The 24,887-nt window shown below is 41.0% G+C and overlaps 1 protein-coding gene across 21 annotated transcripts in view; it reads left to right on the forward strand.

The window, feature by feature from the left end:
- MICAL2 (microtubule associated monooxygenase, calponin and LIM domain containing 2) overlaps positions 1 to 24,887 on the forward strand; it is a 141,452-nt gene that overhangs the window by 34,277 nt on the left and 82,288 nt on the right. For all 21 annotated transcript variants that reach the window (XR_014543683.1, XR_014543684.1, XR_014543685.1 and 18 more), the window contains exons 3-13: positions 8,387 to 8,594; positions 9,621 to 9,737; positions 10,387 to 10,488; positions 12,616 to 12,771; positions 16,305 to 16,405; positions 17,612 to 17,869; positions 18,752 to 18,867; positions 19,731 to 19,857; positions 20,360 to 20,450; positions 20,570 to 20,717; positions 24,439 to 24,638. Coding sequence is in view for 15 of the 21 variants with exons in the window: in XM_083595899.1 (XP_083452025.1) it covers positions 8,387 to 8,594; positions 9,621 to 9,737; positions 10,387 to 10,488; positions 12,616 to 12,771; positions 16,305 to 16,405; positions 17,612 to 17,869; positions 18,752 to 18,867; positions 19,731 to 19,857; positions 20,360 to 20,450; positions 20,570 to 20,717; positions 24,439 to 24,638 (1,624 nt within the window). In the remaining 6 variants the exon portion in view is untranslated. The remainder of the gene's footprint in view (positions 1 to 8,386; positions 8,595 to 9,620; positions 9,738 to 10,386; positions 10,489 to 12,615; positions 12,772 to 16,304; positions 16,406 to 17,611; positions 17,870 to 18,751; positions 18,868 to 19,730; positions 19,858 to 20,359; positions 20,451 to 20,569; positions 20,718 to 24,438; positions 24,639 to 24,887) is intronic.

Here is a 24,887-nt window from a genome sequence, read left to right on the forward strand (position 1 = left end):
TTACTTTCCAAACCAAACTAGGTGGCAAGCAGAGCTTACTCATGTCTGTCTGCTAGTACAATTAATTCTATGCTGATCTCGTAACATTTCTTCCATCCACCTGATTATTACTCAGGCCGTTTTGTCATGCTGAACAATTAGAACTGCTGTGCTAGGGGGAAAGTAAGTTGTACTCGGTTATTTCATTGTGTTATTTTTTCTTTAGCATTAATTGCTTTTCAAGAAGGTTAGCTGAGGTGTGTCTATAAAAGAAGACTTTTTTTGATTATGTGATTCTGGTTGGAGCTGATCTTTGCTGACAAAGTCTAGGCAGGCTGTTGCCGATCCTCTCAGAGGAAGAGTGGAAAGAAGTGAGGGGACTTGTTATGAGTGTTGTCCTGATTAGTGTTGGCAATTTCATTCCTTCTCCCTTTCAATAGTGGTGGGGTGAGACAAGTAACAGGCATGCTGTGCTACTGAGGTAATTCCAGATGTCTGGAGTTGGTATGCTAGTTTTAGCTTCTGCTGTGCTGTCTCAGGCCATTGTGATCTGTGACTGTATAGAGGTGACCCTTCAGTTCTGTGAAAATGACTAGGGCAAAGCCCTGGCTTAACTTCACAGGAAATGTGAAGGCGGGTGACTTTAAAAATAACAACAACATTGATGAACATGCTTTGCAGTTGAGTGGAAAAAGTCAACTCTGTTTGTCCAGGCCGAACATCATCCAGAATGATAAAGCAAAGTAAGATGTCCTGAGAATAACAGTGGCATTAGCTTGTTGCTTATATGAAAAACGGATGCTGTTGAACTAGTCCCAGAACACAGCTGTTAAAGGCAATATATTATTTCTTGTTCCTTTTGGCTTCCTTGCTTTAATTTGCAACTTTTAAGAATCTTTGGTTATCAATGTATAATTGGGAATTCATATAGGCATGCCTTTTCCCCTTCTATCCAGGTAATATAAAAGTGTTGTCACATTTTAAAATACTGGTATGACAGCACACCTGTAGTTTGCCTTTTGAGAGGGAAGAGAGCCAAGCGAACTAGATAAACAAATCATTCCTACTTAACTTCACTCCTGCCACCAAGTAGATACCTTAATTTTTCCTTTGGCTGCCTCCACTAAATAATTCCTTTTATACAGTGGTACCTCAGGTTACAGATGCTTCAGGTTACAGACTCTGCTAACCCAGAAATAGTACCTCAGGTTAAGAACTTTGCTTCAGGATGAGAATAGAAATCGTGCGGCGGCAGCTGGAGACCCCATTAACTAAAGTGGTGTCTCAGATTAAGAACAGTTTCAGGTTAAGAACGGACCTCCGGAACAAGTTAAGTTCTTAACCCGAGGTACACCACTGTACGTTTGGACTTTAGGTGCCATAACCTACTCCCTATATTGGCTAGAGTAGTATGGTGCTGAAGTGTGGCATGACTAGCAAGGCTTCAGTCCATGTTTTCTTTATGCTTTTATTAAAGGTTTTAGTAAAGCAACAGTTTTTGATAAAATTATTTTAGGAAGAAACCTATTTCACTCAGCAGAAAATAAAAGGGGGTTGGTATCTCAAGAGTGAAGTTGAAACCATCCACACTATATATTGCTGACAGCAAGCTATGAAGTGCTTAGTAAGGAGTAAAGCAATATGTTTAGTGAAGGAGCTCAAGCAACAGGAAGCATTGTATAGCATCAAGGGTTAATTTCAGGCAGGAGATGCCATGATGCTCAATAGTGGAGCAGAATGTAATGGCCAATAAGTAGGCTGGAAAGCAGCCTATTTTAGATGGATGTGATATGGTAGGAAACTCAGAACTTAGAACGCAGAGGTTTTCAACCTGTTTGAGTCCACGGCTCCCTTGACAACTACATTCTGGCTGCAGCACCCCTGTGGGGCTCGGGAGCCCAGTTATGTCACTCCTTCCCTGCAGAGCTGGCAGCCTCTCACCCTTTTTTTGAATACCTTCCCTTGTGGTGTGTTCCCTTAGCATCCTTTCATCTCCCCTCTGCTTGGGAGTCCTCCAGGCAGCTGCTGATTCTGTCCCTGACCTCTAAGCTGCCCCTCCCCACAAGAGAGGTGCCTCACTGAGGCACCATTTGCCTGTAGAGATTATAGCCAGGGCTGCTGCAATAAACAGCTTTGCAAGCCATTGGGAGGCAGAGACGTGAGAGGGCATCAGAGGAGGGAGAGAAGGAAAGAGGGACAGTGGCAAGTATTGCCTGTGGCACCCCTGACCATCATTCAAGGCACCCCTGGGTGCCACGACACAGTGGTACCATGAACCACTGTCCTAGCCAACTAGAGAATGACCTGTCTCAACAGTGATTTGACTCAAGTTTGAGATTCTTTCTTACAACCAAGTGAAAATATAAATTGAAGCATTTCTGGGCTTGGTAGGATAATGTCTTGGTAACTTTTTAGGTCATGATTCAAATCTGGCAGCACACTGTTAAAAAGAGACTTGTTTGAGAGATGTTGGTATGATTGGACTTTACAGTTGGTGGTTTATAACTGAGATGTTGGTATGACTGGCTTTTATAACTGAGATTAAGCACACCTTTTGTTCTGTATCTCTATATATTTTCTTTTCTGGCGGTTGGTAGATAGAAAGGCTGTTAAGTCATTTGAACAAAAATGTTTGCAGAAGGACAAAATCACACCACATTCATTTTTTGTGTTTAGATTGGCTTGTGGCTTAGTTTTCATGCATTAGGGTGTTTTTTTTAAGGAGCTAGTTCTTGTTTTGACAAGTATCAGGAGACTAAATTTTCTGAAAATGGAGTGATGTATTGGACTCTTGGTACATATTGTTTTAAAGCATTAAATTAGGTTAAATTACATCAGTGAGAGCAGTTTTTTCTGGCATTTGATTATTCGTAATGAGACCACTGCAGATCATGCATAGCACAGATGCTTTGTAAGTATATAATTTATATCCGACCAACTCTGATTCTGTGAGGCAGTTGGCTATGGTTTCAGACAGTTCAGCTAACTTTTTTTCAGGGGTTTTTAAAAATAGAATAAGTGGGGTTGATTTTTGAACATCAAAACACCATCTACCAGGTGTTACATAGAAAAGACATTCTTTCTAGAAGGGAGACACAGCAAGGTCAGGTGATGAATGAGAAGTCAATAGTGGAGATGGGACATCAATGTATCATGTGGGGTAAAACTTTGAGACTGGGGAGGTGGGATAAATGCAGTTTGTCTTGATTGTAATGAGTAAATGATGAGGGAAGTTTCTTGCTGGACCAATAGTTAAAACAAGGTTTAAAAAGTGTGGTTAGAACAAACTATAGTTCCTTGAGTCCACTGAAAATAAGTAACTGTGGTGTAAACGCAGGAACTTTCTCTCCTAGTGCATAGAGTAGAACTCAGGCTCACTCATTATCATATATGAACCATGATTTAGATCTGAGTTGTGTTTCTTCCTATGGCAACATGCTGAAACCTCTTGTATGGTAAGTGTTTCCCTTCAAAAGAATGGACCACATTATATTTATGGCAGAAAGTGATTTTTCAAAAATAAATGTGCTTAGGAATCAGGTGGAGTTGTTTTGGATAGAAACAGAAAGTTAGAGAAGGGTTTCAATGAAGCAGAGCTGTTACTTCTGTAAAAAGCCTACTTCTTTTTCATGTTCAAAGTATGTTCTCAATCAGTAGCATCCATGTCAAGTATGAGAATTCACTGCACTTGACCTTAGGTCAAAGGCTGAAAAGCGATTCACTAGTGAAGCTATTACTGCTCTGTTCTCCTTAACCCTTTTGACAGGCTTTCCCTCTCTGTGTCCAGTCATTTTCTTGAAGGCAAAGGATGTTGTAATAACTAGGAGTGCCAGTCTTTGATTTAAACCTGTCTGACTTGCCTCAGCATTTCTTGTGCCACTTTAAGTAGTCTTGTGACAAAAAAAAGGACTTTGCTTCTGCTCACCTAGGTGATATAAGAGTTTCAGTGCTACTACATATGTTGTGATCCTTGTACAGGTCTACTTTTTCTCTTTTTACAGTTGTTTAATTGTAACCTACTGGAACCCTTTGAATAACCACATATCAAAATGCCCTTTGCCTTACAAAAATTATCCTTCGGGAAGGAAAAGGTATGCTTAAGCCTTACAGCATGTGGATAATTAGACCCTACGTCCCTGAAGGGTTGCTGCAGAACCTTCCCCTGGAACCCCAATTGAAGGCTAATGCTTCTGGATTATTAATATTGAAAATCAGGCTATCAGTGGCTGGTAGTCATGATGGCAGTATGGCTGCGAAAAGTGCTCCTATCCTAGGTGTGGGATATAGTTGGATACTGTGGAAAACAGGATGCTGGGCTAGATAGGCCTTTGGTCTGATCCAAATGGTTCCTCCATTGTTTGTATGTTAACACAGTTGGAGGAAACTCTTAAAAGTTGTACCTAAAATGTGTGCTTGAATTCTTTCTATTTGGAATGCTAGAAAGAGAAGATTACCTTAAGCAAAAAAGTTTCACTCTGGCCAATGCGTCAGAGAAGGTTGGGATTTTTCCATTACAATGAGTTAAGCTACCTGATGACTCGGAAACAGGAAGTTCAGAGCTTGCACAGCAGGAAGCTGAAAGTTAAGAAGCTGTGTCTGCTTGTTGGAGATGTAGTAGCAGCTGCTGCTGCAACAGCAGTTGCTCAAAGGTTCTGAAGAAGCTTAGGGTCTCTCTCAGGGACCAGAGAGAGGAAAGTTTACTGAACTGTATAGAGGACCGAACCACATTGCTTGTTTGCAATGTGTTGCTTTGTTATTTTGTAACGATTAACTTATTGTAACTAGCATTTCGGACGATCTTGCAGTAGAGCTTTGAAAACTTATTCTTGTGTTGGAGAGAATTCACACAAGGTCCAGATCACTGATTCTGTTGAACAACTGTAACAGAAACCTATCCTTGCTAGCGTTCTTGTCACATAGATGCTGCTACTTGCTCAGCCAAAGCTTTCCCTTCATGTTACTTTAGTTCTCTGAATTGGCCATGCCACTCTTTTATACTTCCCATTTTGAAATGCATATACAGTAGTTGCAGTACTAATTCTACTGGTTGTAAACTGTGTAAACACCTTTATAGCCTGGACATGTTGTTAGAGTAAATTAAAGGTAGTATTGTGGAATTCTGATTCCCCCCCCCCCCCCGGTAGCTCAGATTATCACATTTGTTTCCTTATGTGAGAGGATAATGTTTAAAATTCTGTGGGTGGGATTCACCCAATGAACCCTGTCAGCAGAAGCCCTTGTGGGGATTCCCTTCTCTCCTTCTCCCGTTCACTTGCACCTCCTGAAATTGGCTGGGAGGGGGTTGTTGTTCAGGAGAACTCCCCCAGAACAGCATGCAAGGGGGGTGTTATTGGGCCTGGCAAACTGATACACTTGTGCAGATAGAACATTTGCAGTAGTGTGATGTTAAATTCCACCCAGTGCCCATGACATACCTGTACCTACAAATGACAGTCATAAAGAGGTATGCCTGCTAGTGATTTTGGCCTGTGTAGTAGTTGCTTGCATTTATCGCCAAGCAACAAGGTGGCAGTCCAGGCAGGAAAGGTTTCATAAAGTATCAAACAAGTTGTAAATGCGTAAAACAGATTCATTGATTTCATTTCAGTAGGATTATTAATGTAAATGATTTGTTGTCTGATACCCTAAATAGTATTCAAACACTGTTATGTGCTGATGAATCTAGTTACATTTGTTTTTGTTTAATTGTGTTTCAAAGAAAAATTGATGCGCAGCTGATATTAGTAATATTTAAAAGTAAAAATAAAAGTAAAAATAGATTCTTGAACTATCTCTCACATTATATTAAGCAATTATATTGGATTTTAGTTCACTCATGATAATTCACAGTCTGCCACTGACTGGCTTAGGTTCTAAAATAGAAGCATCAGCTGAAGGAGCAGTAAGTCTTATGAATCTTTTGGAAGAGACTTTTGCCAAAAATTCTTCAATTTCTACATATAGGGTTAAAGTATGAAAAAGCTCTCTTGTAGGGCAGAGGTTAGAGACTTCTCACTGAAGCATTGCTTAACTGCCTCATTTTTAGTTGCCGTAGCAGCTGCTGTTCATTGGAAACAAATTGGATTAATTCCATGGAAGTCTCAATTTATCCTGTGAAGTAATTGCCTTTTATCGTGATGGTACTGAGTACTTAGGCTGGAAGTCTTTCCAGAAAGTGTTTGCCCAAGTTTCTGTATTCTACCATCATGCAATAAAAGTTGTATCAAATGATGGCAACTTGTGAGAATGCAACGCTTTCCCATCCATTCTCTGAAAACTCCACTAGAGCTAAAAGCCTTCTGTGGGTGAAGGGACACAATTGTGTGAAAGCTCACAATAGGCTTGATTGTGCATGCATGTTTCATTCTGGGTAGTGGTTTCTAAATTAACAGCAAAATGCAGGGTTTTCCCTGAGGGAAATAAAAAGGAGGTTCAGCAATGGAAATGTTAATTAGAAAAATATTAATCAACAGCAAACATGTAGGTGGGGGAAGCAGTGGGGATGAGTATGCTGTCACCTCACGGTCCAACTCATGAAAGGTGACCTTCTGAAGCAGGGATCCTTCTGTACATGTGAAATCTAAGCATTTTAGAACCCTGCTTTTCCAGAATCCTGAAATGGGGGTAGAGAGTCTTCTCAAGTCTTCCCATACCACACAGTTGTCCTCAGTGAGTTGAAGGATGATGGAAACAATGATGAACATAGAGTGGAGGAGTGCGGAGCTTGGTTGTTTTCTCCCACTGCCCCCTTCATGCAGTTGCTGAGCCACACATGGCAACACTTGAACTGGACTTGTGTCTAGTTGTGATCAACATGTGGATGGTCTTTGTGGACCAGAGATGGAAACCTAGCACCCTCCAGCTGGCTTGGGTATACCAATAGCATAAATATAACCATAATTTAAAAGCCAGCAGGTAGTTTTCAAAGCCATTCTTAAAATGCCTTTCTCTTCTCTGAATTCCAACCCAGCAAGCAGAAGTGAGTGAACTGGTGGGAGGCAAACTCTTCAGCCAGAAGCACTGAAGCCAAAATTCATTCCCACCCCAAGCTGTTGGTCGAGGCCACTAGGAACCAGAAGGCTGCATGCACAGAACCTAGGAATGGTGCTGGAGGGGATCCTTTGTCCAGCTGTTCTGCTTTTTGCAGGTTGCTTTAGCATTGTATCTCTACCCTACCACTACTTGTGAGTGGACTCAGCTGGGATCAAAAGAGGAAGTCTGGCATTTTTAGCCTAGTCCAGAAGTTTCTAAAAAGCAGAGCTCAGTGGTTGCATTTATTTCCTTATGTAACCTGAGTTCTAAGTGGCTTGGCTTCTTTCCTCCTTTCGCAATTCTTGTTCTGTCCTTTTCATAATTTAATATAGGTAAAAGTCTAAACACTCCTGAATTCAGTGTTGTCAAGAGCCCTGCTGCTTTGTCTCCAGAATATTTAAATATCAGCGGGACATTGCCATGTGTAAACTGTGCTTCAATAGGAGATCTTCACAAATAAATCAAAGAGCAAATACATTTGAAGCAAAGATAAATACGTTGCTAGATGGTAACCCCAGATTATGGCTTTAAAAGGTTTGCTGCCTGAAGTGCTTTGGAGCAAATAGGTGGGGCTTTTCCTCTTGTCTGGAGGGATGAAGACATTATTCACTGGAAGGCCTATGTTTGAATGAGTCGCTTTTGGTAACTGCCATTGTTTATATACATAGATCTTTGTTTGCTTGGGGACTCAAAGTGGATGAAACCATTTATGGTATGCATTTGTTGAGTACAACGAAATACTGTGTACCACTGTTAAGCTGCAAATGCATTAACTCGGAGTTCTCATGTTAATCAGAAAGAGTTTACTGCAAAAACTTCCTAAACTCCTGCCAACTGTCCTGCTTTTCCCAGTCTTGATAGCATCCTGGACTCAGTCTTGTCCATCCATATAATTGAGTCATTTGCTACCTTTTATTACAATAGAAGCTGACACCCCTGCTCTGAAAAGGAGAGCCTAGAAAGTTCTCTAGAATTAAGCCAAGCCCGCTTTGCATTTTAATTATTTGTGTAAGATTCCTTGCCATGCCCTTCTCCTTAAGGTCCCAAGGAAGGTTACAGGAGAACAATCATCCTTAAATGGACTAGTTAACCAGTGTAAGAATATTTTGACCCTTTGTCTTGTTTTTATTTGTTTGGGACATTTCTATCCCACATTTCTTTCATCATGGAACTCAGTGGAAAGGCTGAGTCCGAGAACACAACTCTGAATTGATTGACCAATTTCTGACTAAGTTTGTCTTGGACTGAATGTATGAGAAGATTTCTCAAAATCATCTCCTGATTGTCGAGCATCATGAAATAAAATTGTATCAAAACATGTATAAAATATTTTCACATATCTTAATATGTTAAGCTTCTCTGTTTCCTCCTGCAGTGTTTGATTGTTGGAGGTGGACCCTGTGGTTTGCGGACTGCCATAGAACTTGCCTTTCTAGGAGCCAAAGTCGTCGTTGTGGAGAAACGAGACACTTTTTCAAGAAACAATGTGCTTCACCTCTGGCCTTTTACTATTCATGATCTTCGAAGCCTAGGAGCAAAGAAATTCTATGGAAAGTTCTGTGGAGGATCCATTGATCACATTAGTAAGTATCATTCACTAAGAATGGACATTGCATGAAAGTTCAGTGTGAATACATCTCTAGCTACACGGCAGGAAAATTGGCTGTAGCTCATTACACAGCTGTGTGCAGACACCTTCTGTTGAATTCATTTGAGCTTGTGCAGGGTTGTAGCTCTTCTCCTGATATGTTATACCAGTATATCACAACAGATTTAACCGATGAAGCCTGTATCCACTGTAGGAAACAGCCCATGCTGGGTATTTTTGGAAGAAGATGAAAGAAATGTTTCAGTATATAGAGAACGGAACATGGCATCCCACTCCTTTTAGCAGGTGTCCCCTACCCATATTTTTAGCAAGTTTTGTATAAATTGAATGCCAACACATTTCTTCAAATTTTCAAGAAGGTTACGTTGACAGCCCTCATTTTTCAAATTTATGTTTTATTATTTATTTATTTATATCCCATCTTTCCTCAAGAACCTCAGCTCAAGGCAGGTCACAAAAAACAATGGATAAATCAGATAGCTGTATGTGTGAGAGAGTTGGTGTGGAGTGTTCATGCTCACTTTTGCCGTGGCGACTGCTGGTTTGTGGCTGTTGGACTGAAAAAAGTTAGCTACCTTTTTTTCTATTTCTTAAGCGCACACACACAGACAGACAGACACTGAAATATGCTGAGAGAGCTAGTGAGTTGTGATCAGCATTGATTAAGGTACCACCCAATTAATTTTTTAAAAAACATAGAATTATTCTAGTTAAATCTCTTTCTCTCTGTGTATTGCAGTTGCTTAGATTTGTATATAGTAGATTCCTTGTATCCTTTTACACTGCTGGTAAAGTTATCCAGGATACTTAAAAAAAGAGAAAGAAAACCATGAATTAGCAAATCAGTTGGCTAAACTGAAAATAGCAACATTGGAGTGCTTTTCCTTCTGAAGGCTTTCACTGTATTAGGCAACAAGTATATCTGCCACTGCAATGAAACTTACGTTCAAATGTTGACTAATGCACATCCTAAAATAACCATATTGTTTCTCTTTTGCAGGTATTAGGCAGCTTCAGCTCATCCTCTTCAAGGTTGCACTTATGTTGGGAGTTGAAATCCACGTGAATTTAGAATTTGTGAAAGTTTTGGAACCTCCTGAAGATCAAGAAAATCAAAGTACGGCATGACTTTTGTTAAGAAAAGTATTGCACAGAAATAAGGCGATCAGTTTAAACCTTAAGGAATTGGGTATTCTGCTTGGTGTGAGTGAGCGCATTTAATTTAAATCTGTTTGGTCTCTTTCTATTGGCATTTTGGCTATACCTTATGCCAAATAAACTTCAGTTCAGTTTGCTTGGATGGAGTTTGAATGTTTTCTCCAATAAGTTCAAGGATGCCTGGAGCAAGGTTTTCTGGGCAAGAGGGTGATTGCACTGCCTTGGCTTTGCTTCCACGGCTAGAAATTCTCCTTCAAAATTAATTGAAAGCTTAATTTTATTTTAGCAACTTTTAACTTAAAAAAAAAAGTTTAGCTTCCATGGACCACCTAACCTAGTATGCATCTCTCTGTGGAAGGGCCCCTTTCCTCAGAACAACAGGCAGTGACAATAGGGATGTGAGCTGGTGTTTAAATATGCTGCCCTCTTGCTACCTGAGGTAATTTTCTCAGTTTACCTCATGGTAGGGCTGGCTGTGCTGTGCAGTCTTTACATGGACTTCTCTTGTGTTGCTTGGAGCTGATACATGGAGCCCACAGGTGTTGACAATGCAGTTTGAATTACTCACTGTTTGACCACTTGTGTGGCTGACTGACCTACTCTTTCAGAAATAGGTTGGCGTGCTGAATTTCTCCCAATGGATCATCCTTTGTCAGAATATGAATTTGATGTTGTTATTGGTGCCGACGGCCGCAGAAACAGCTTGGAAGGTATGTTGTAAAAGTTGTAGCAAAATGCCTGCTTGTTTTCTTACTACAGGAATGGCTGTAGAGTGGGATAATGACTGGTTTTAAATTACTGCTTTTTTAGTTTTTTACAGAAAAGTTACATTCTTGCTTTTAAAAGTCATTTTATTGTCATATATATTGCTTTTATTCCACTTGCCTTCAAACAGAACCAGAGCAGCTAACAATGTTTATAAAATGTGGCATTAAAACTAAGTTAAAACACAATTCATCGTAAAATACATTAACAGCAGTGTATCACATTGTGCTTGTGGATTTTTTATTTTTTTTTACATTGTGGAATAATACCTGACAGAAAGGTTTCATGGTTTTATCAGGAACGGCACAAGCAAGTCAACAATGGCCTACATTTTGTGTTGTAGGCCATGTGTATTCAAAATAATCATCACCTACAGTGCCTGCTGGGGATCTGGTGAAGATGTCTGAAGGAATAATTAGGAAGATATGATTTTTAAGAACAGTCACTTAGGGCAAGGATTTGAGGAAGAAGAAACAGCTGAAGGAAAGGAATATTCTGTTGCAATAGCTGCAAATAATAATTAAGGAAAATTCCAACCCTCTGAGTTGGCTTCTCTCAATGAGACATTAGTTGAGCAGTTCTTGCTAGCCATATCACATGAACCAACCTAGTTAAGTATGTACTCCCATTGGACTTAATTAGGTGATTTTTTAAAATTTGGCTTATCAAGAAATGCCAGTGAAACACCAAAGGCAATGGGAGTAGATGCCATGGGGAATTGTAGGACCCTGGTGCATGCCTGTTTCATTTTTGAGAGCACGAGTGTATCTCCTCTCTGCTCTTTATACACTGAGGAAACATTGGTGCACTGAATCTGTTGAATAGTTCTAAGGGGTTCTTAAGCCCAAGTGACTCATGAGGCTCAGTTGTATTCCATGTAACTTTCCTCCCCACTGGTGAGAAACCAGATTGTGGGAGGGGAGCATTTTGTGTGGGCAACCAGTAAGGGAGTCAGGCAACTCTGTTGAGTTGTTGTTCTTCATTCCAAAAACAAAACCACTTGGGACAGGGGGAAGAATCATGCGGGTGAACATCATGAGAAGTTTGGGTCCCTGTGTCATGGGAAACATGACTCCCTTTATGGGGGCCGATGCACATTTCGTTGCATATCTAGTCCACAGCATCAGTGTTTTTTAAAATTAACACTGAATGTGGACTTTAGGACTGCAGCATGGAGAAGACGTTTATCTCCCCGCATGAAAATCACTCTCCATGTGGCTCTTACTTTTAAGGAAAAAACCCTCCCATCAGCACCCATGCTGCATTGGGTTATGCAGAAGCAAAGGAAGATAGACAGGGCTGGTTTCAAGGCGGAGGATGGAAGAAAATGGGCAGAAATGGAAGCACAAAGTGTTAAGCAGGAAAGGGGAACCTACGGACCTGCAGGTGTTGTTGGACTCCAGTTCCCATCACTCCCAGCCACCATGACCAATGACCAGGAATGATGGGAATTGTAGTCAAGCAATGTCTTGAGGGCCACAGGATCCCCATCCTGGCTGTTAAGTGGGTTGTAAGTACAACGTTCACAAAGGCTTTGAAAGATGAAAATATGCCTGTGGTGGAAAAGGAGAGGAATTGAGGTTTGGCAAGATGACTAACATGAGGAATCTGCCTTGGGTGATAAGGCAACTACTTTGTAGCAGGTGTGTTTTCAACTAATAAACAGGTAATAAGGGAAGCAGAAAGGAGGAACTTGAAATAGTTGAAGCAGGATATTATTATACAATGAATCAGAATTTGGCTGGGATAATTGAATGAGGAAAGTGCGCACAGTAGCAACACCGTAGGAGTTGATGTTAATTTATGATCCTCAAAAACAATATTTGGGGTGGGGGGTGAGCTTTCTTCCAGACAGGTACCAGAAAGACATAATCTTGGACTGAGAACCATCAACCAGCTACTGCCAGAAGTTTGTATTTTTACAGTTATTAGCTAACAGTTGAACAAATGGCTAATTTAAAAATTGCACTGTGAGAGATGATGCTTTTTGCTTTACATCTTAAACTTATGAAAATACTTTGGTTAGAGCTGAGCAGCAGACGTATGATGGTTCGGTTGCTTTTCTGTACAAGGCTTTAGGAGGAAGGAATTTCGTGGAAAGCTGGCGATTGCAATCACTGCCAACTTTATAAACAGAAATACAACAGCAGAAGCCAAGGTGGAGGAGATCAGTGGTGTTGCTTTCATCTTCAATCAAAAATTCTTCCAAGATCTGAAAGAAGACACAGGTGGGTTATCTGATCTTTTTTTTTTTTTTTTTTTATTAAATATTTATTGGTATTTTCAAGAAACACACAACAAACAAAAACAAAAAAAAAATAAACAGAATATTCGAAACTAAACAAAAAAAATAAAAAAAACACATACAGTTTCTGATACTTATTTTCCTCAACCTTGTTTCTCAGACCTCCTCACACCTCCCCTTCTTGTATTCCAATTTAAATTGTCAATTCAGCAAGTCCTTAACTTATTTCTTCACCTTAACTTAAACATTTATTCTAACATACTGTTATTTTACTTTACTTCTTTTTTCCATTTCCTCCATTTATTTTTAACAGCCTTGTTCTCACTTAGTTTAAAAAAAAAAAAAAAAGGAAAAAAAAAACCAATTTCACCTTATTAAAATTACACATCAATACTTATACCTCATTAATTTATTCTTGAACCTTTTTCCTAAGGTCGACCAAAATTTCCCTTCCACGGTTTACCCAATTTCCTTACCACTAACAAAATATAAAACAAACAAAGCAATGCAAATTATCCTTATGTACCCTTTGGATTCCCAACCTCCACCCACCCTTCTCCCGGTTCCAGTCCCCAACCAATATCCATCAGTCTTTATATTATTTATTTAGCCTGGAGATCTCAGGTCCGAGGCCCTTATGTCTCTCTCAGTTCCTTTCTGCCGGTCTCTTTGATAGACCTTGATGTTAAGCCCCCGGTCTCGGAGGGGCTCCGGCCCAACAGAATCGGTGTTGCTTCTAGCCAGTCCTCCATACTTAAAAGCAAAAGCAAAGCCTATGGGGTATTCCAACTCTTGTTTCAAATTTCTTTCAAATCCAAATGTCCCCACAGCTCCAGCTTCCACCTTCAACAAATTTATAATCCTCAGGTCTTCAGATCTCCTCAAAAGAGGATCTCTCCATTTTCCAAATTCCCAATCAAACCAGGCTTTCCGCATCCAGTTTTTATTGTCCTTTTTTATCATCATGTCAGGCCTCATATTGTAGCTCTCCTTTGACTCCTGCAAACCTCCATCTCCTCCTTCGTTTTCTTCAAAAAGAACATATTGCTCCATCGTGTCTACGCTTTCGGTTTCATTTATTTGTTCAGTTGAATAGGCTTCCTGTTTCAAATCCTTATCAGACTCCAAGCTGTTGTTTACTGTCCAGTGTAATAGCGCTACCTCTGTAGACAAAGCATCGTACTCATCTTGTAAGTTTCCCAAGAGAACCAGTGCTCTGTCCAATTCTGCTTGGAATTTAGACACTCCAGCCATTTTTGTAATGTAGTATCCTTGTTACCCCTCTAGGGGGATTTAATTCCTTGATCTTCCTTTCAGCTCAAAAACCAAAAGTCCAGTTATTTTGTATCAACCTTATTTTCAACAAGTTATCCCGAATAAACCAGCAAAAACAGCAGAAACAATGTTCTCTTTTTCCAGCTGACAACTAGCTGACTAGCAGCTCACTTGACAGCTGTCAAAGTCTTCCATGCAACAGGCTTTCTCATCGGACGTTCCCGGGTCTAGGGGGGGGTGTAGTTTCAGCTCCCAAAATTCTTTTTATCCTCCAGAATATCCTCTTATAATGTCCAAACCGTGAGGTCAGGATCTTTAGTTAAAAAAAAAAAAAAAACAAGAAACAGATTCTCTCGACCTTAGCTGCCCAGTCCTTTGCTTTAAGTTGTTTACAAAGAGGGGGGGGTGGACTTCCTTTTTAGCCCCTTCCCGCTCGTTCCAAATCCAAGATAAGAAATTTTTTAAAGTTCCAATCTCCGTATTACTCACGGGTTGATGTTTTAGGATCCAATCACTCTTAGAAGAAGTTGGCGCTCTCTGTCAATGGCTTGCGGCTTCACTCCGTAGACGAGGGAGTACTCTCAGCACCACGCCTTACCCTGCCTCCGTTCCGAAGCCTTTAAAAAGGCTCCGTCGCGGATTGGGGGGGCGCAAATGGTGCCCGCCGAGTCTCTGTGTTCACAGGCATCCGCGCCTGTGATTTTAAGGGTCCCCGCTTCGCCGCAGCGGCCAGACCCAGACTCTACGGAGCCGATTCCCTCCGGAGCTCGGAGGGAATCCGCCATTAAACAGTGGCACCAACCCGGAAGTCTGGGTTATCTGATCTTTTTCCCCCCTCCATGGCAAAGGAAAATAAAGAATAATAAGAGAACCTAACTCACTAGCAGCTCTGTACCAGTTACTAAATTGAGTGACGGCGATTACTTCATTTCAGACTACTGAAAGCAGATATATTTATCCTTATCCTTCCCCAGTTGCGTCTCTTACATGAAGTTTTGTAATGTTTTTTTCTTAAAGTGTACACAAATATTTTCAATAGCACAGATTCCCCACCCCCCGAGTACCTAAGGCCTGTGTGGTGCGCATGGAATTTAACCAGTGTTTTATGGCTTATTGTTGTTTTTCTTGCTGTATGATTAGCTATATGCTGCTTGACTCTGTTAACTCTGCTGTTAACTCTGAGAGTTGAAGAAACATGAGCCATGACTGACCGGTTTTGAACTGGGTCTGGCCATCTTTCAGCCCAATGTACCTTCCCAGTATCAACTTCCTGTGAAAATGCAGTTTAGGAACCAAGAGGAAGTCTCTTGTTGTTGCTGCGGCTGCTGTTGTAAATATATCTCAGTTACTCATACTCTTTTTTGGCATCACTGTAGACATTTATTAAATGTACAATTAGGAGCCTGGTAGATGTGAGCAAATTCAAACCAGTTAGAGCTAAGTAGAAGTGTAGACCATTGTTTTGATGACCTTTATAAAAGCTATTAAAATACACAACTGGAAAATCATGCTGATTAGCTGCACAGGAGCTAATTCACAGTATTCTTTGAAATAAACATGAGATGTATACAATTTGGTTGTGATCCAGCTGCACTGGAGTTTTGAAGTAAACAAATCATTACAACTGTTCTGTTCTCCTAAAATAAGGAACAGGTTTGTGCCAAAAGTAAAGTAGATAAAGGAGAAATTTGCACAGCTATAAGCCTGCCTGAAATTCAGAATTGGCACCTGAGAACCTGCTGTTTGGTATGCAAGTAAGAGTTGTTGGATCAACAGGTGCCAGTGGCAGAGCCTTTTTGGTGGTGGCCCCACATATTGAGAACTCCCTTCCTAGGGAGGTATCTATGGCTCTGTAATTACTGTTTTCTAAGAGAATGTATAAGGTGGGAGTCTTATAAGGTGGGAGTCACCTAACAAATATTGTGAGCAGAAACGAAGTGCAAGGGCTTTCACACTGGGGCTTTTCCTCATCTTCTCATTTTGCACTCCCGCAAAATTGGCTCCAAAGGGATCAGGAGGAACCCCCCCCACACACACACACACGCAGCAGAGCATGAGGAGAGGGAAGAGAATTATTTCCTCTGGCAAGCTGATATGCTTGGGCAGATTGTACGTTTGTAATAGCATGACATTTGTTTGCAAGCTCTTAACCACTGCTGATTTTAATTATGGTTTAAACTGTCATTTGTTGAATGTATTGTGTTTCTGGTGCTTTGTTTATGAAATATATTTCTTCCCTAGGAATTGACCTGGAGAATATTGTTTACTATAAAGATAGCACCCACTATTTTGTGATGACGGCAAAAAAGCAGAGCCTTCTGGAGAAGGGCGTCATAATCGATGTAGGTATTCAAATGTGGGTTAAGGCCTTTCTATCATATGCTAGTTTGGAGGGAGCCTATAAACCACAGTTTCCTTCTTCAGATGTCACAGGAAGCTGTGGTTTAAGAAAGGTAGCTTCACTTACCCCAGGGGCACAAGAGGAGAGGTGAGGAGGGAGCATGCGTTTGGCTAGTATCCAACCCAATAAACCATGTAATAATCCCAATCAAATAAACCTTTAAATATATAAGTATCACTCACACTTTGTATTACCCCAGGAGTGTTGAACTTACATCCTGCAGACCAAATGTGGTCCACCAGGCCATTTTCAGGAAGCCCCACCCACCTGCCCTATACCTGACACTGTACGTGAGTGTGTAGGGGTAGGACTTCAAAAGAACAAGCTCAAAGCTCCCAGTTGTTCCTTGGATCCAGCAAGGTGAGTTCCCACCAGTCCATCAGCTGATGGGAGTATTGCAGCACACTATTGGGTACCATGAATTTCCTCCTTCGAATCGTGGTGGTTTGAAGGAGGAGCATAGAGGAGAGATCATTCAAAAGCACACTTCCATTCTCTCATCAGCTGATCGGTGAATCTGATCTTACCTTCAATCCCTTCACCTGGATTTAGTATAAACAAACATGCAGGCTTCCAGTGGGGTGGTTATGACCACAGCACTCTTTCCCCAGTTCTGCTGCTGCTGAGCTTCACAGGGTTAAACCATGGTTTGGCTTAGCATTACATCCAATCCAAGCCTTGTATTCTGCTTTCCCCAGACAAATCACGAGTGGTAAGCCAAGATCAAACCTTGGCTCCAGGCTCATGGTTCATTTGGCATGAGACACACGATGGGGTCAGGTTCAGACATAACTAAGCCCAACCATGTTTTATCCCTAGGTAGCATGACAGCAAAAGGATCAAGGGACAAGCATTGTGGCCTCAATCTTTTTCTCCAGGAACCCACGTGTTTTCTCATTTGTGCTTAAGCCATGGTTTAATCTAGTATTGCGTGAAGGCCAGATCATGGTCTCTAAACTTGACTTAAATATACTGAGTACCATAAGATAAATACCTCAATACATTGTTAATAGAAAGAAGTCAGAATATAACCTGAATCTTATCGAACCTTCAGTTCTTCCCATGTGGAATATCGTAATCTTTTTTGCGTAGCAGTCGTGCGAACATCCAAAGATCTCTAATGATACAGTTTTGTCTTCCAATGTAGGATTATATTGATACTGAAATGCTACTCTGTGGGGAAAATGTAGACCAAGACAATCTACTGTCCTATGCAAGAGAAGCTGCCGATTTTGCAACTGATTACCAACTGCCTGCATTGGATTTTGCAATTAATCACTACGGTCAACCAGATGTAGCCATGTTTGATTTTACTTCCATGTATGCCTCTGAAAATGCTGCATTAATACGAGAGAGACACAGACACCAGCTGTTGGTTGCTCTTGTTGGAGACAGTTTACTAGAGGTAGTGTGTCGTTGTCACCCTTTTTTTAAAAAAAGTTTAGGCAGGTGGCTTCTTTGATACCATGGAGCACCTTGGAGATTTTAGCAATTACATATTCAAAGCTGTGCAGCCATGAGAGCTCGAAACTTATTTTTTATTTACAAGCTGTAGTTCCAGGATCTTATGTAAATACCATGGCTTGCACCAAATCATAGTGAGTTTGTTAATTTTAAATAATATGGAACACAAGATCTTCATTGGGTTGTATCCAGTGCTCCACACACATAGTTCTGCTGACCCAGTGGGGCTTCAGTTTCCTCTTCTTATCTCCATGTGCTCCCAAATCTGCTCTGGACGTTCCCCCAACTCTCCAGAGCTGATTGATTGGGGGAGTGGGGTGGGGAGCTGGAGGGGAAAAGAGAGGTGAAGGAGGCTCCATCATGCACATGGAAGTTTGTTTCGTCAGCAGAGCTGCAACATTGGAGAGGGTGAATTGTTCCAAAGAGAACAGAAATAGGATTTGAATTTTGCCTGTTCAGGCTACAATGAAAACAATAGGTTTGATTTAGAAATGTTAGCTCACATCGGTGGAATCCCTTACATTCTCCCAGCAAATGGATATAGGCCCTGTGGATCTAGAGCTTTTTATTGACTCTCCTACATTCTGTGGGCATTTGTCTTTTCCATTTGGCAGGATGACATCATATGTGTCTTGTAAGTGGATACTTTAACCAGTCACCACATTAGGGGACATATTGATTAAATGTTTTATGCCAATATGGTGGAGTTGCTGATTTGAAGTATCTAAGAACAGTTTTCTGAAGAGCACAGTAATAGCTGTGTGGTCATTTCAGAATGATCATGATGTTAGAGTTCATCTAATATGTTGATGTTATTTCACAGCCGTTCTGGCCCATGGGCACTGGTTGTGCAAGAGGGTTCCTGGCTGCGTTTGACACAGCGTGGATGGTGAAAAGTTGGGCACAAGGAAAGCATCCACTTGATATCCTTGCAGAAAGGTTGGCATCTCTTGTTTGTTCTTCCCATGTATTACAGTGAAACCAAGCAAACTTCGATTTTCCTGGGGCCTGGGTTGATCCATTTTATTTATTTAAATTTATGTACTGCTTCATTGTAGAACGGCCTCAAAGTGGTTTACAAAAAAAGATGAAACAGTAAAAGCGTCATTAAAAAAAATTACAACCATAATTTAAAACACTCAGAAAGTCAAAACCAAAATAGACCAGACTAAGGCGAATAAAAACTCTCACAAACATTATGAACATCTGGGTAGGCATGTCTAAATAAGAATGTCTTCAGCAGGCTTTGTGTTTTTCTGTTGTGAAGAGCCCTGAGGCCTTTGGATGAAGGGCAGAATACTAAATAAGTAAGTAAGAATCAAAGAGCCGCTGAGGATTTATTAGGATGGCATTTTGTGTGTTGAGTAATGAAGGCAAGAGTCTGGACTTAGAGAAAGGGCATATAAGGGCTGAGAAAGCATGTTTGTGGATGACAAAAAGATAGTACAGTCGTACTTGGAATCCTCACTGACTAATAATGATTGGGCGAATCTATACCCGATGCTGTTTTGTGGTTGAAGGAGCTGCTTCCTTGTGTGAAGGGGGGAAAAATCAAAGCCATATGATCTTGGGTGATGTAATCTTATTTCTTCCTAGCTATTTTCCTGCTTGAGGAAGACATACTTAACGTCTGTCTCAGTTGTTCCCACCCAAGTCATTTATCATGTTTAGACAATGTTCAAGTATTGTGTTCGACATTCTAAATATATGCAGGGAGCACATAAGGTAAAGAAAACACTGTAAGATAGAAAGCACACACACACACACACACACACTTGCAACCTTTTGTTTTTACCTTCCAGAGAAAGCATTTATAGGCTCTTACCTCAGACAACACCTGAAAATATCACTAAGAACTTTGACCAGTACACCATTGATCCTGCAACACGTTATCCAAACTTGAACTCAAGTTGTGTTCGACCTCATCAGGTAAGCTGGGGTACATGAGAAATGCCTGTCTCCAGCTAAGTTCTACTCAAGAGCAGGCCAATTAAAATTAATGAACCTTTGTTACGTCTGCTAATTTCAGAGGGTTTACTCTGAATATGACTAACATTGAATACAACCCACAAGCTCTAGAAAGCAGTGTGAATGCTTACCTATGCTCTGTAAATGACTGACTTTTGTAGAAAGGTCAAGTCACTCAGCCTCCAATTCCCTAGATAAAGCAATGTTTGTATAAGTGAAACATTTGAGAGATTTGGAGATACAGACCCAATTAGGATCATCAATTAGGATCATCAGGCTTTATAAATCATGGTGCTCCTGGTTTATATTCCAGGTTTGAGTCAGAAATTTTGATAACCTTTCATGTTACTTGATGGGAAAATGTTGGTATGACAGGCCTATTTTGAGTCTAAATAATTAGCAGATTGAGAATTCAGGATTGTTATAGCAAGTATTGTATTTTATGGGGTGTGTCTTTCCTTAGGTGAAGCATCTGTACATTACAAATGAGCTTCAGCCATTCCCTCTAGAAAGAGCAGACTCCATTAGAAGATCAATTGGACTTTCAAGACATGGTATGAAATGCATGTTTTGTTATTATGCTTTTTACATCCTATAAATAGTGAGGGGAGGGGAGATTTGTAGCTTTGGACAAGTGACTATACATTTATTTTTTAAAAATCTGCTATTTCAGAATCTGATATAAGGCCAAACAAGCTTTTAACCTGGTGTCAAAAACAAACAGAAGGATACAGGAATGTTAGTGTCATGGACCTCACAACTTCATGGAGGAGTGGCCTTGCCTTATGTGCAATTATGCATCGCTTCAGACCTGACCTCATGTAAGTTCTTATGTCTTTTATATGTGTAATGCTAGCTAATTGCAGGTTCTGCCACCTACAAAAGTATAGACTTGGGTAAAGCCAATCAAAACAGTGAGGAGAGTTTGTTTCCCTTTTTAACATCTTTTTTTTGCAACTAAGCATGTATTTGCTCATTTTTTCCTTCGTGAATGTCCTTGGCTCAGTACTAAAAAAAGTAAAAATGCAAGGTATACAGTTTCCAAGAACTACTACTTGAGATTTTAACTGTATCGTTTTTGCTTACTTTTGTCGGAGTCTGAATTGCTTTTTTTTTTTTTAAGCAAGAAACCGCTATAATGCTTTGCAAATATACATGGGAAGATGATATTTGTGGAAAAAAGAATCCCATAGCTTTACTAGGTCTGTGCCAAAAGGGCTCACTGCAACACAAAACATTCAGGATATATACACTACCAATTCTTGAATTGGTATTGGATGGCCAACTTGATATGACTTGTTATGATGTTAAGGATCCGAACCCTGGGGAGACATCCAACAGTTGGTTCTATGGGTGTTTCCTTGCCTGTTACGCACAGAGTAGTGTGCTACACCATTACCTTCACCAGGCCCTTCAAGAATGAGTGTTCATTCTTCTACTGATGATTTGGCCAGTTTGATTTACCAGGGACTTGGAAGCATTTTTACAAATGTAGAACTTTGGATTATAAACCCCTTCTGGAAGCTGTCTTTGTATTCCTGCCGTGACTGTATCAGCTCCCAAGTTGGGAGTGATGCAGAAACCATGCAGTTAGTGCCATATGGGGATTTTTTTGGGATAGCCTGAATAAAAGACATTTTAGAATGTGTATGTTAAGCCTCAAGCTCTGTTTTGTATTGTTACCCAAGCCAAAGAACGTGATCTGCCTAAGTAACCTTCTGCCCAGATTATTTAGGGGGCAGCAGAAAAGAACTCAGGGTGGCCCTACACCTTAAAGCCGTTCCTCCCCATGGATTTGTTTTGAGGTGCAGACAGTGTCAAAAATATCTGGTCATGGCACTACTAGAGAAATAGTCCTTACTAGCAGATTTAAACACTGTACATCAGGCATGACCAAACTTGGCCCTCCAGCTGTTTTGGGACTACAACTCCCATCATCCCTAACTAACAGGACCAGTGGTCAGGGATGATGGGAATTGTAGTCCCAAACGTTTGGCCATGCCTGCTGTACATGATTGGATGGAGGTGGTTTTGTGTGGGGGGTTTTGTCTTACTCCTATGAAAGTACACCTTAGAGTTAACATGGCTTCTTCAGTAAGTAGCCACAAACACCTGAGAACTAACTGGAGGAGGGCTTGTGCTCCACTGTTGTCCCCCTCCCCCTCTTGTCTTTATTGTTGCTGCTGCTTGGGGCAGGAGCAGCCAGGGGCTTTCTAAATTGCTATGCTCTTGGACTTGATGGCAACACTCCTTAATTCTGAGGGCTTTCTGACAGTTTGTTGAATCTCTTTCTGTTCTTGCTTTCTGATAGTGCTGACAAGGCACTTAGAAAGGTATGGCTTACCATTTCCCATGGCTTTTATCACCAGTGTGAGAGGGAATGGTTGGAACCAGCAAATGGTAAATGCATCTCTTTAGGAGATAAGGTATGGTGCTGCTAGTTGCCTTGAAGGGGGCAGTAGCGAAGTGGAAGTGGTGAAGGGGGAAGCCTCCTTTGACACTAATTGATCTGTCTGGCTGCAACCTGTTCAGGTTAAGGTGCTCAAGCATGTAATTATTCCTGGATGACAGAGATTACCTAGCCCATTTCAGTCATTATTTGGCATGGCTTGCGAACTGAAACTGCCTTGGTTGATGATATTTGTTGAGAGAGGGTGCAGTCTAGCTCTTGCTAATTGATCTGGACTTCTCATTGCCTATCTCATGGACCATGGTATACTTTTTCGGTGGCCTGTCCTGTTGAACGTGGGAGATGCTGTGCTCAAGGACTTCCATTTCTGTTTGAAGGGTTGAAAGTGGGATGGAGTTTTCTTCTTCATAAATCCATTGCATTTGTTATGGTGCTTTGCAAAGTTCTGTTCTGCCCACCATACTATTTAACATCAACATTAAACTGCTAGGAGAGGTTTTCTGGAAGTTTGGGTTTAGGTAGCATGAGTATGCTTCTGCAGTCTCACTCTGCCTTTTTCATCTAATGTGGTTAAAGGTTAGATGAGGATGTCTGACTCTGAATTATCCATAGTGAGATGGATGGGGTTTAGTATACTGAAGTTGAATCCAGATAAGACAGGGGCACTGTTGGTTGGTGGTATAACCAACCAGGGCTGTGGAACTCATCTGCTTTTGGATAGCATTGCATCCTCTCTCAAAGATCAGATTCACCGCTTAGGGATCTTCTTCAATCTGGCATGGTTTGATTTATCAGTGTTGAATATCACCAGCTGTGTCCCCTTCCTGAAAGGAAATCATAAGTATAATGGCTAAATCCTTTGAAAGGTGAGTGGAATTCATCCATGTGTAATAGAGCTCAGGCAGTGGCATTTCCTTGTTTTCAGAGCTTAATTCTCTCTGGCTGTAAAAGTGTAGAAATATTTGCTGCAGTTTTTGGAGGTGAGCTGGAGAAATGGTTAAAAATCTTTAGGGGCGGAAGATTTACACTTTGATTTGACAGTGGTGGATACGCCAACCCTGGCTGCCTTTTAAAGACTTTGCACCACTGTGGCAAACATCCACTCCTAGTGTGCTTCAGGACCATTTCTGATTCCATACCTGTGTGGAAGGATGCGACATCACAAGATAGCACCTTTTCAGGGTCTGTGCTGGTGGGAACAGGGATTGGTATTCTTTTGAAAGGAAGAATATAGCCTTTTTCTCCCCCCCCCAAAAAAAAATGACTGAAAAAGTTCATCAGATTTTTTGGGGGAGGAGGGCAGAGCATTGTGTCCAGACAGGCTGTTGCTATGTTGCAAGCATCAATCTTCCCTGCTAGCATTTGCCATGTTTGCACCAGGGACAGAAATACCTACCTCAATTCCTAGGATAGGAGTTTCAACATATTATTGTTTGGCACATGTTGTTTCATATAGGTTTTTTGAATTGTGAATTGGTTGTCGTTGTCAGCAGAGAGGTGACCCCTGTTCCACTCACAGAGCTACAGTTTCCAGAGTTGGTTTAACAGGCAATCCCCCTTCCCAGGGGACCCTGGAAATTGTAGCGCTGTGAGGATAATCGGTTTCTCCTAGCAACTCTCAGCACCCTTTACAAGCTGTAGTTCCCAGGAGTCTTTGGGAGAAGGCATGGTTGTTTAAAGTGGTATGATCCTGATTTGAATGCCTATTGTGGATGGGACTAAGCCACAATTCAAGGTTGTTTCTTTTGCATGACTGAGGATTGAAGATGAGATGGCAACCTTTCAAGGCCCACCCAGTGAGTCGAAGGCTGAAGTGTGATTTGCACCAAGGGTAGCACTTGGCTGATTCCTAGACCACACATGTTCAGTTTTGCTCAAGGAGGCAACTTTTTCAACCAAATAGAAGTATTTAGATTTAACTAAATCGAAGTGCTTGGTTACTTTCATGTCTTGTTTGGTGGGGGTGCCAATTTTCCTAAACAAAATTTCTCTGTGGAGGATTGCAGCAGGCTTCTGAAATGGTTGCTTATAAAATGTTTCCGAAACAGAAGATATTATTGAAGGGCAGGGCAGGGGAACTAAAATATCTACACTTCTGCAGACTGATGTGCCCCTCTTTTTGAATCCCCAAGTGACTTTGACTCCCTGAATGAAGAAGATGCCGTTGGAAACAACCAGCTGGCGTTTGACATTGCTGAGCGAGAGTTTGGAATTCCCCCCGTCACTACGGGGAAAGAGATGGTGTCTTCTGGAGAGCCTGATAAACTCAGTATGGTCATGTACCTCTCAAAATTCTATGAGCTATTTAGGGGAACACCTCTGAGAGCTGTGGGTAAGTCAATCTAGGTTGCTCTTAAGTCTTAAGAGAAGCCAGCCTTTCACTGTTTTACAGCTTGCCTGATTGACCCTGAAGCCGAGCCAAAGTTTGCCTTGCAGCTCCAATATAACTTGCTCTGGAATGTCCAACTGTAATAGCTGTGTTCTGTAGTTATCACAGGCTTTAAAACGAAATGGGGGTATAATGTCTAATATTGTAAATGGCTTTTGCCAGCTTAAATATTTTATCTAGAGCTGGGTGACA

The sequence above is a fragment of the Podarcis filfolensis genome (assembly GCF_964270895.1).
Source record: "Podarcis filfolensis genome assembly, chromosome: 1".
Classification (NCBI taxonomy): Eukaryota; Metazoa; Chordata; class Lepidosauria; order Squamata; family Lacertidae; genus Podarcis; species Podarcis filfolensis.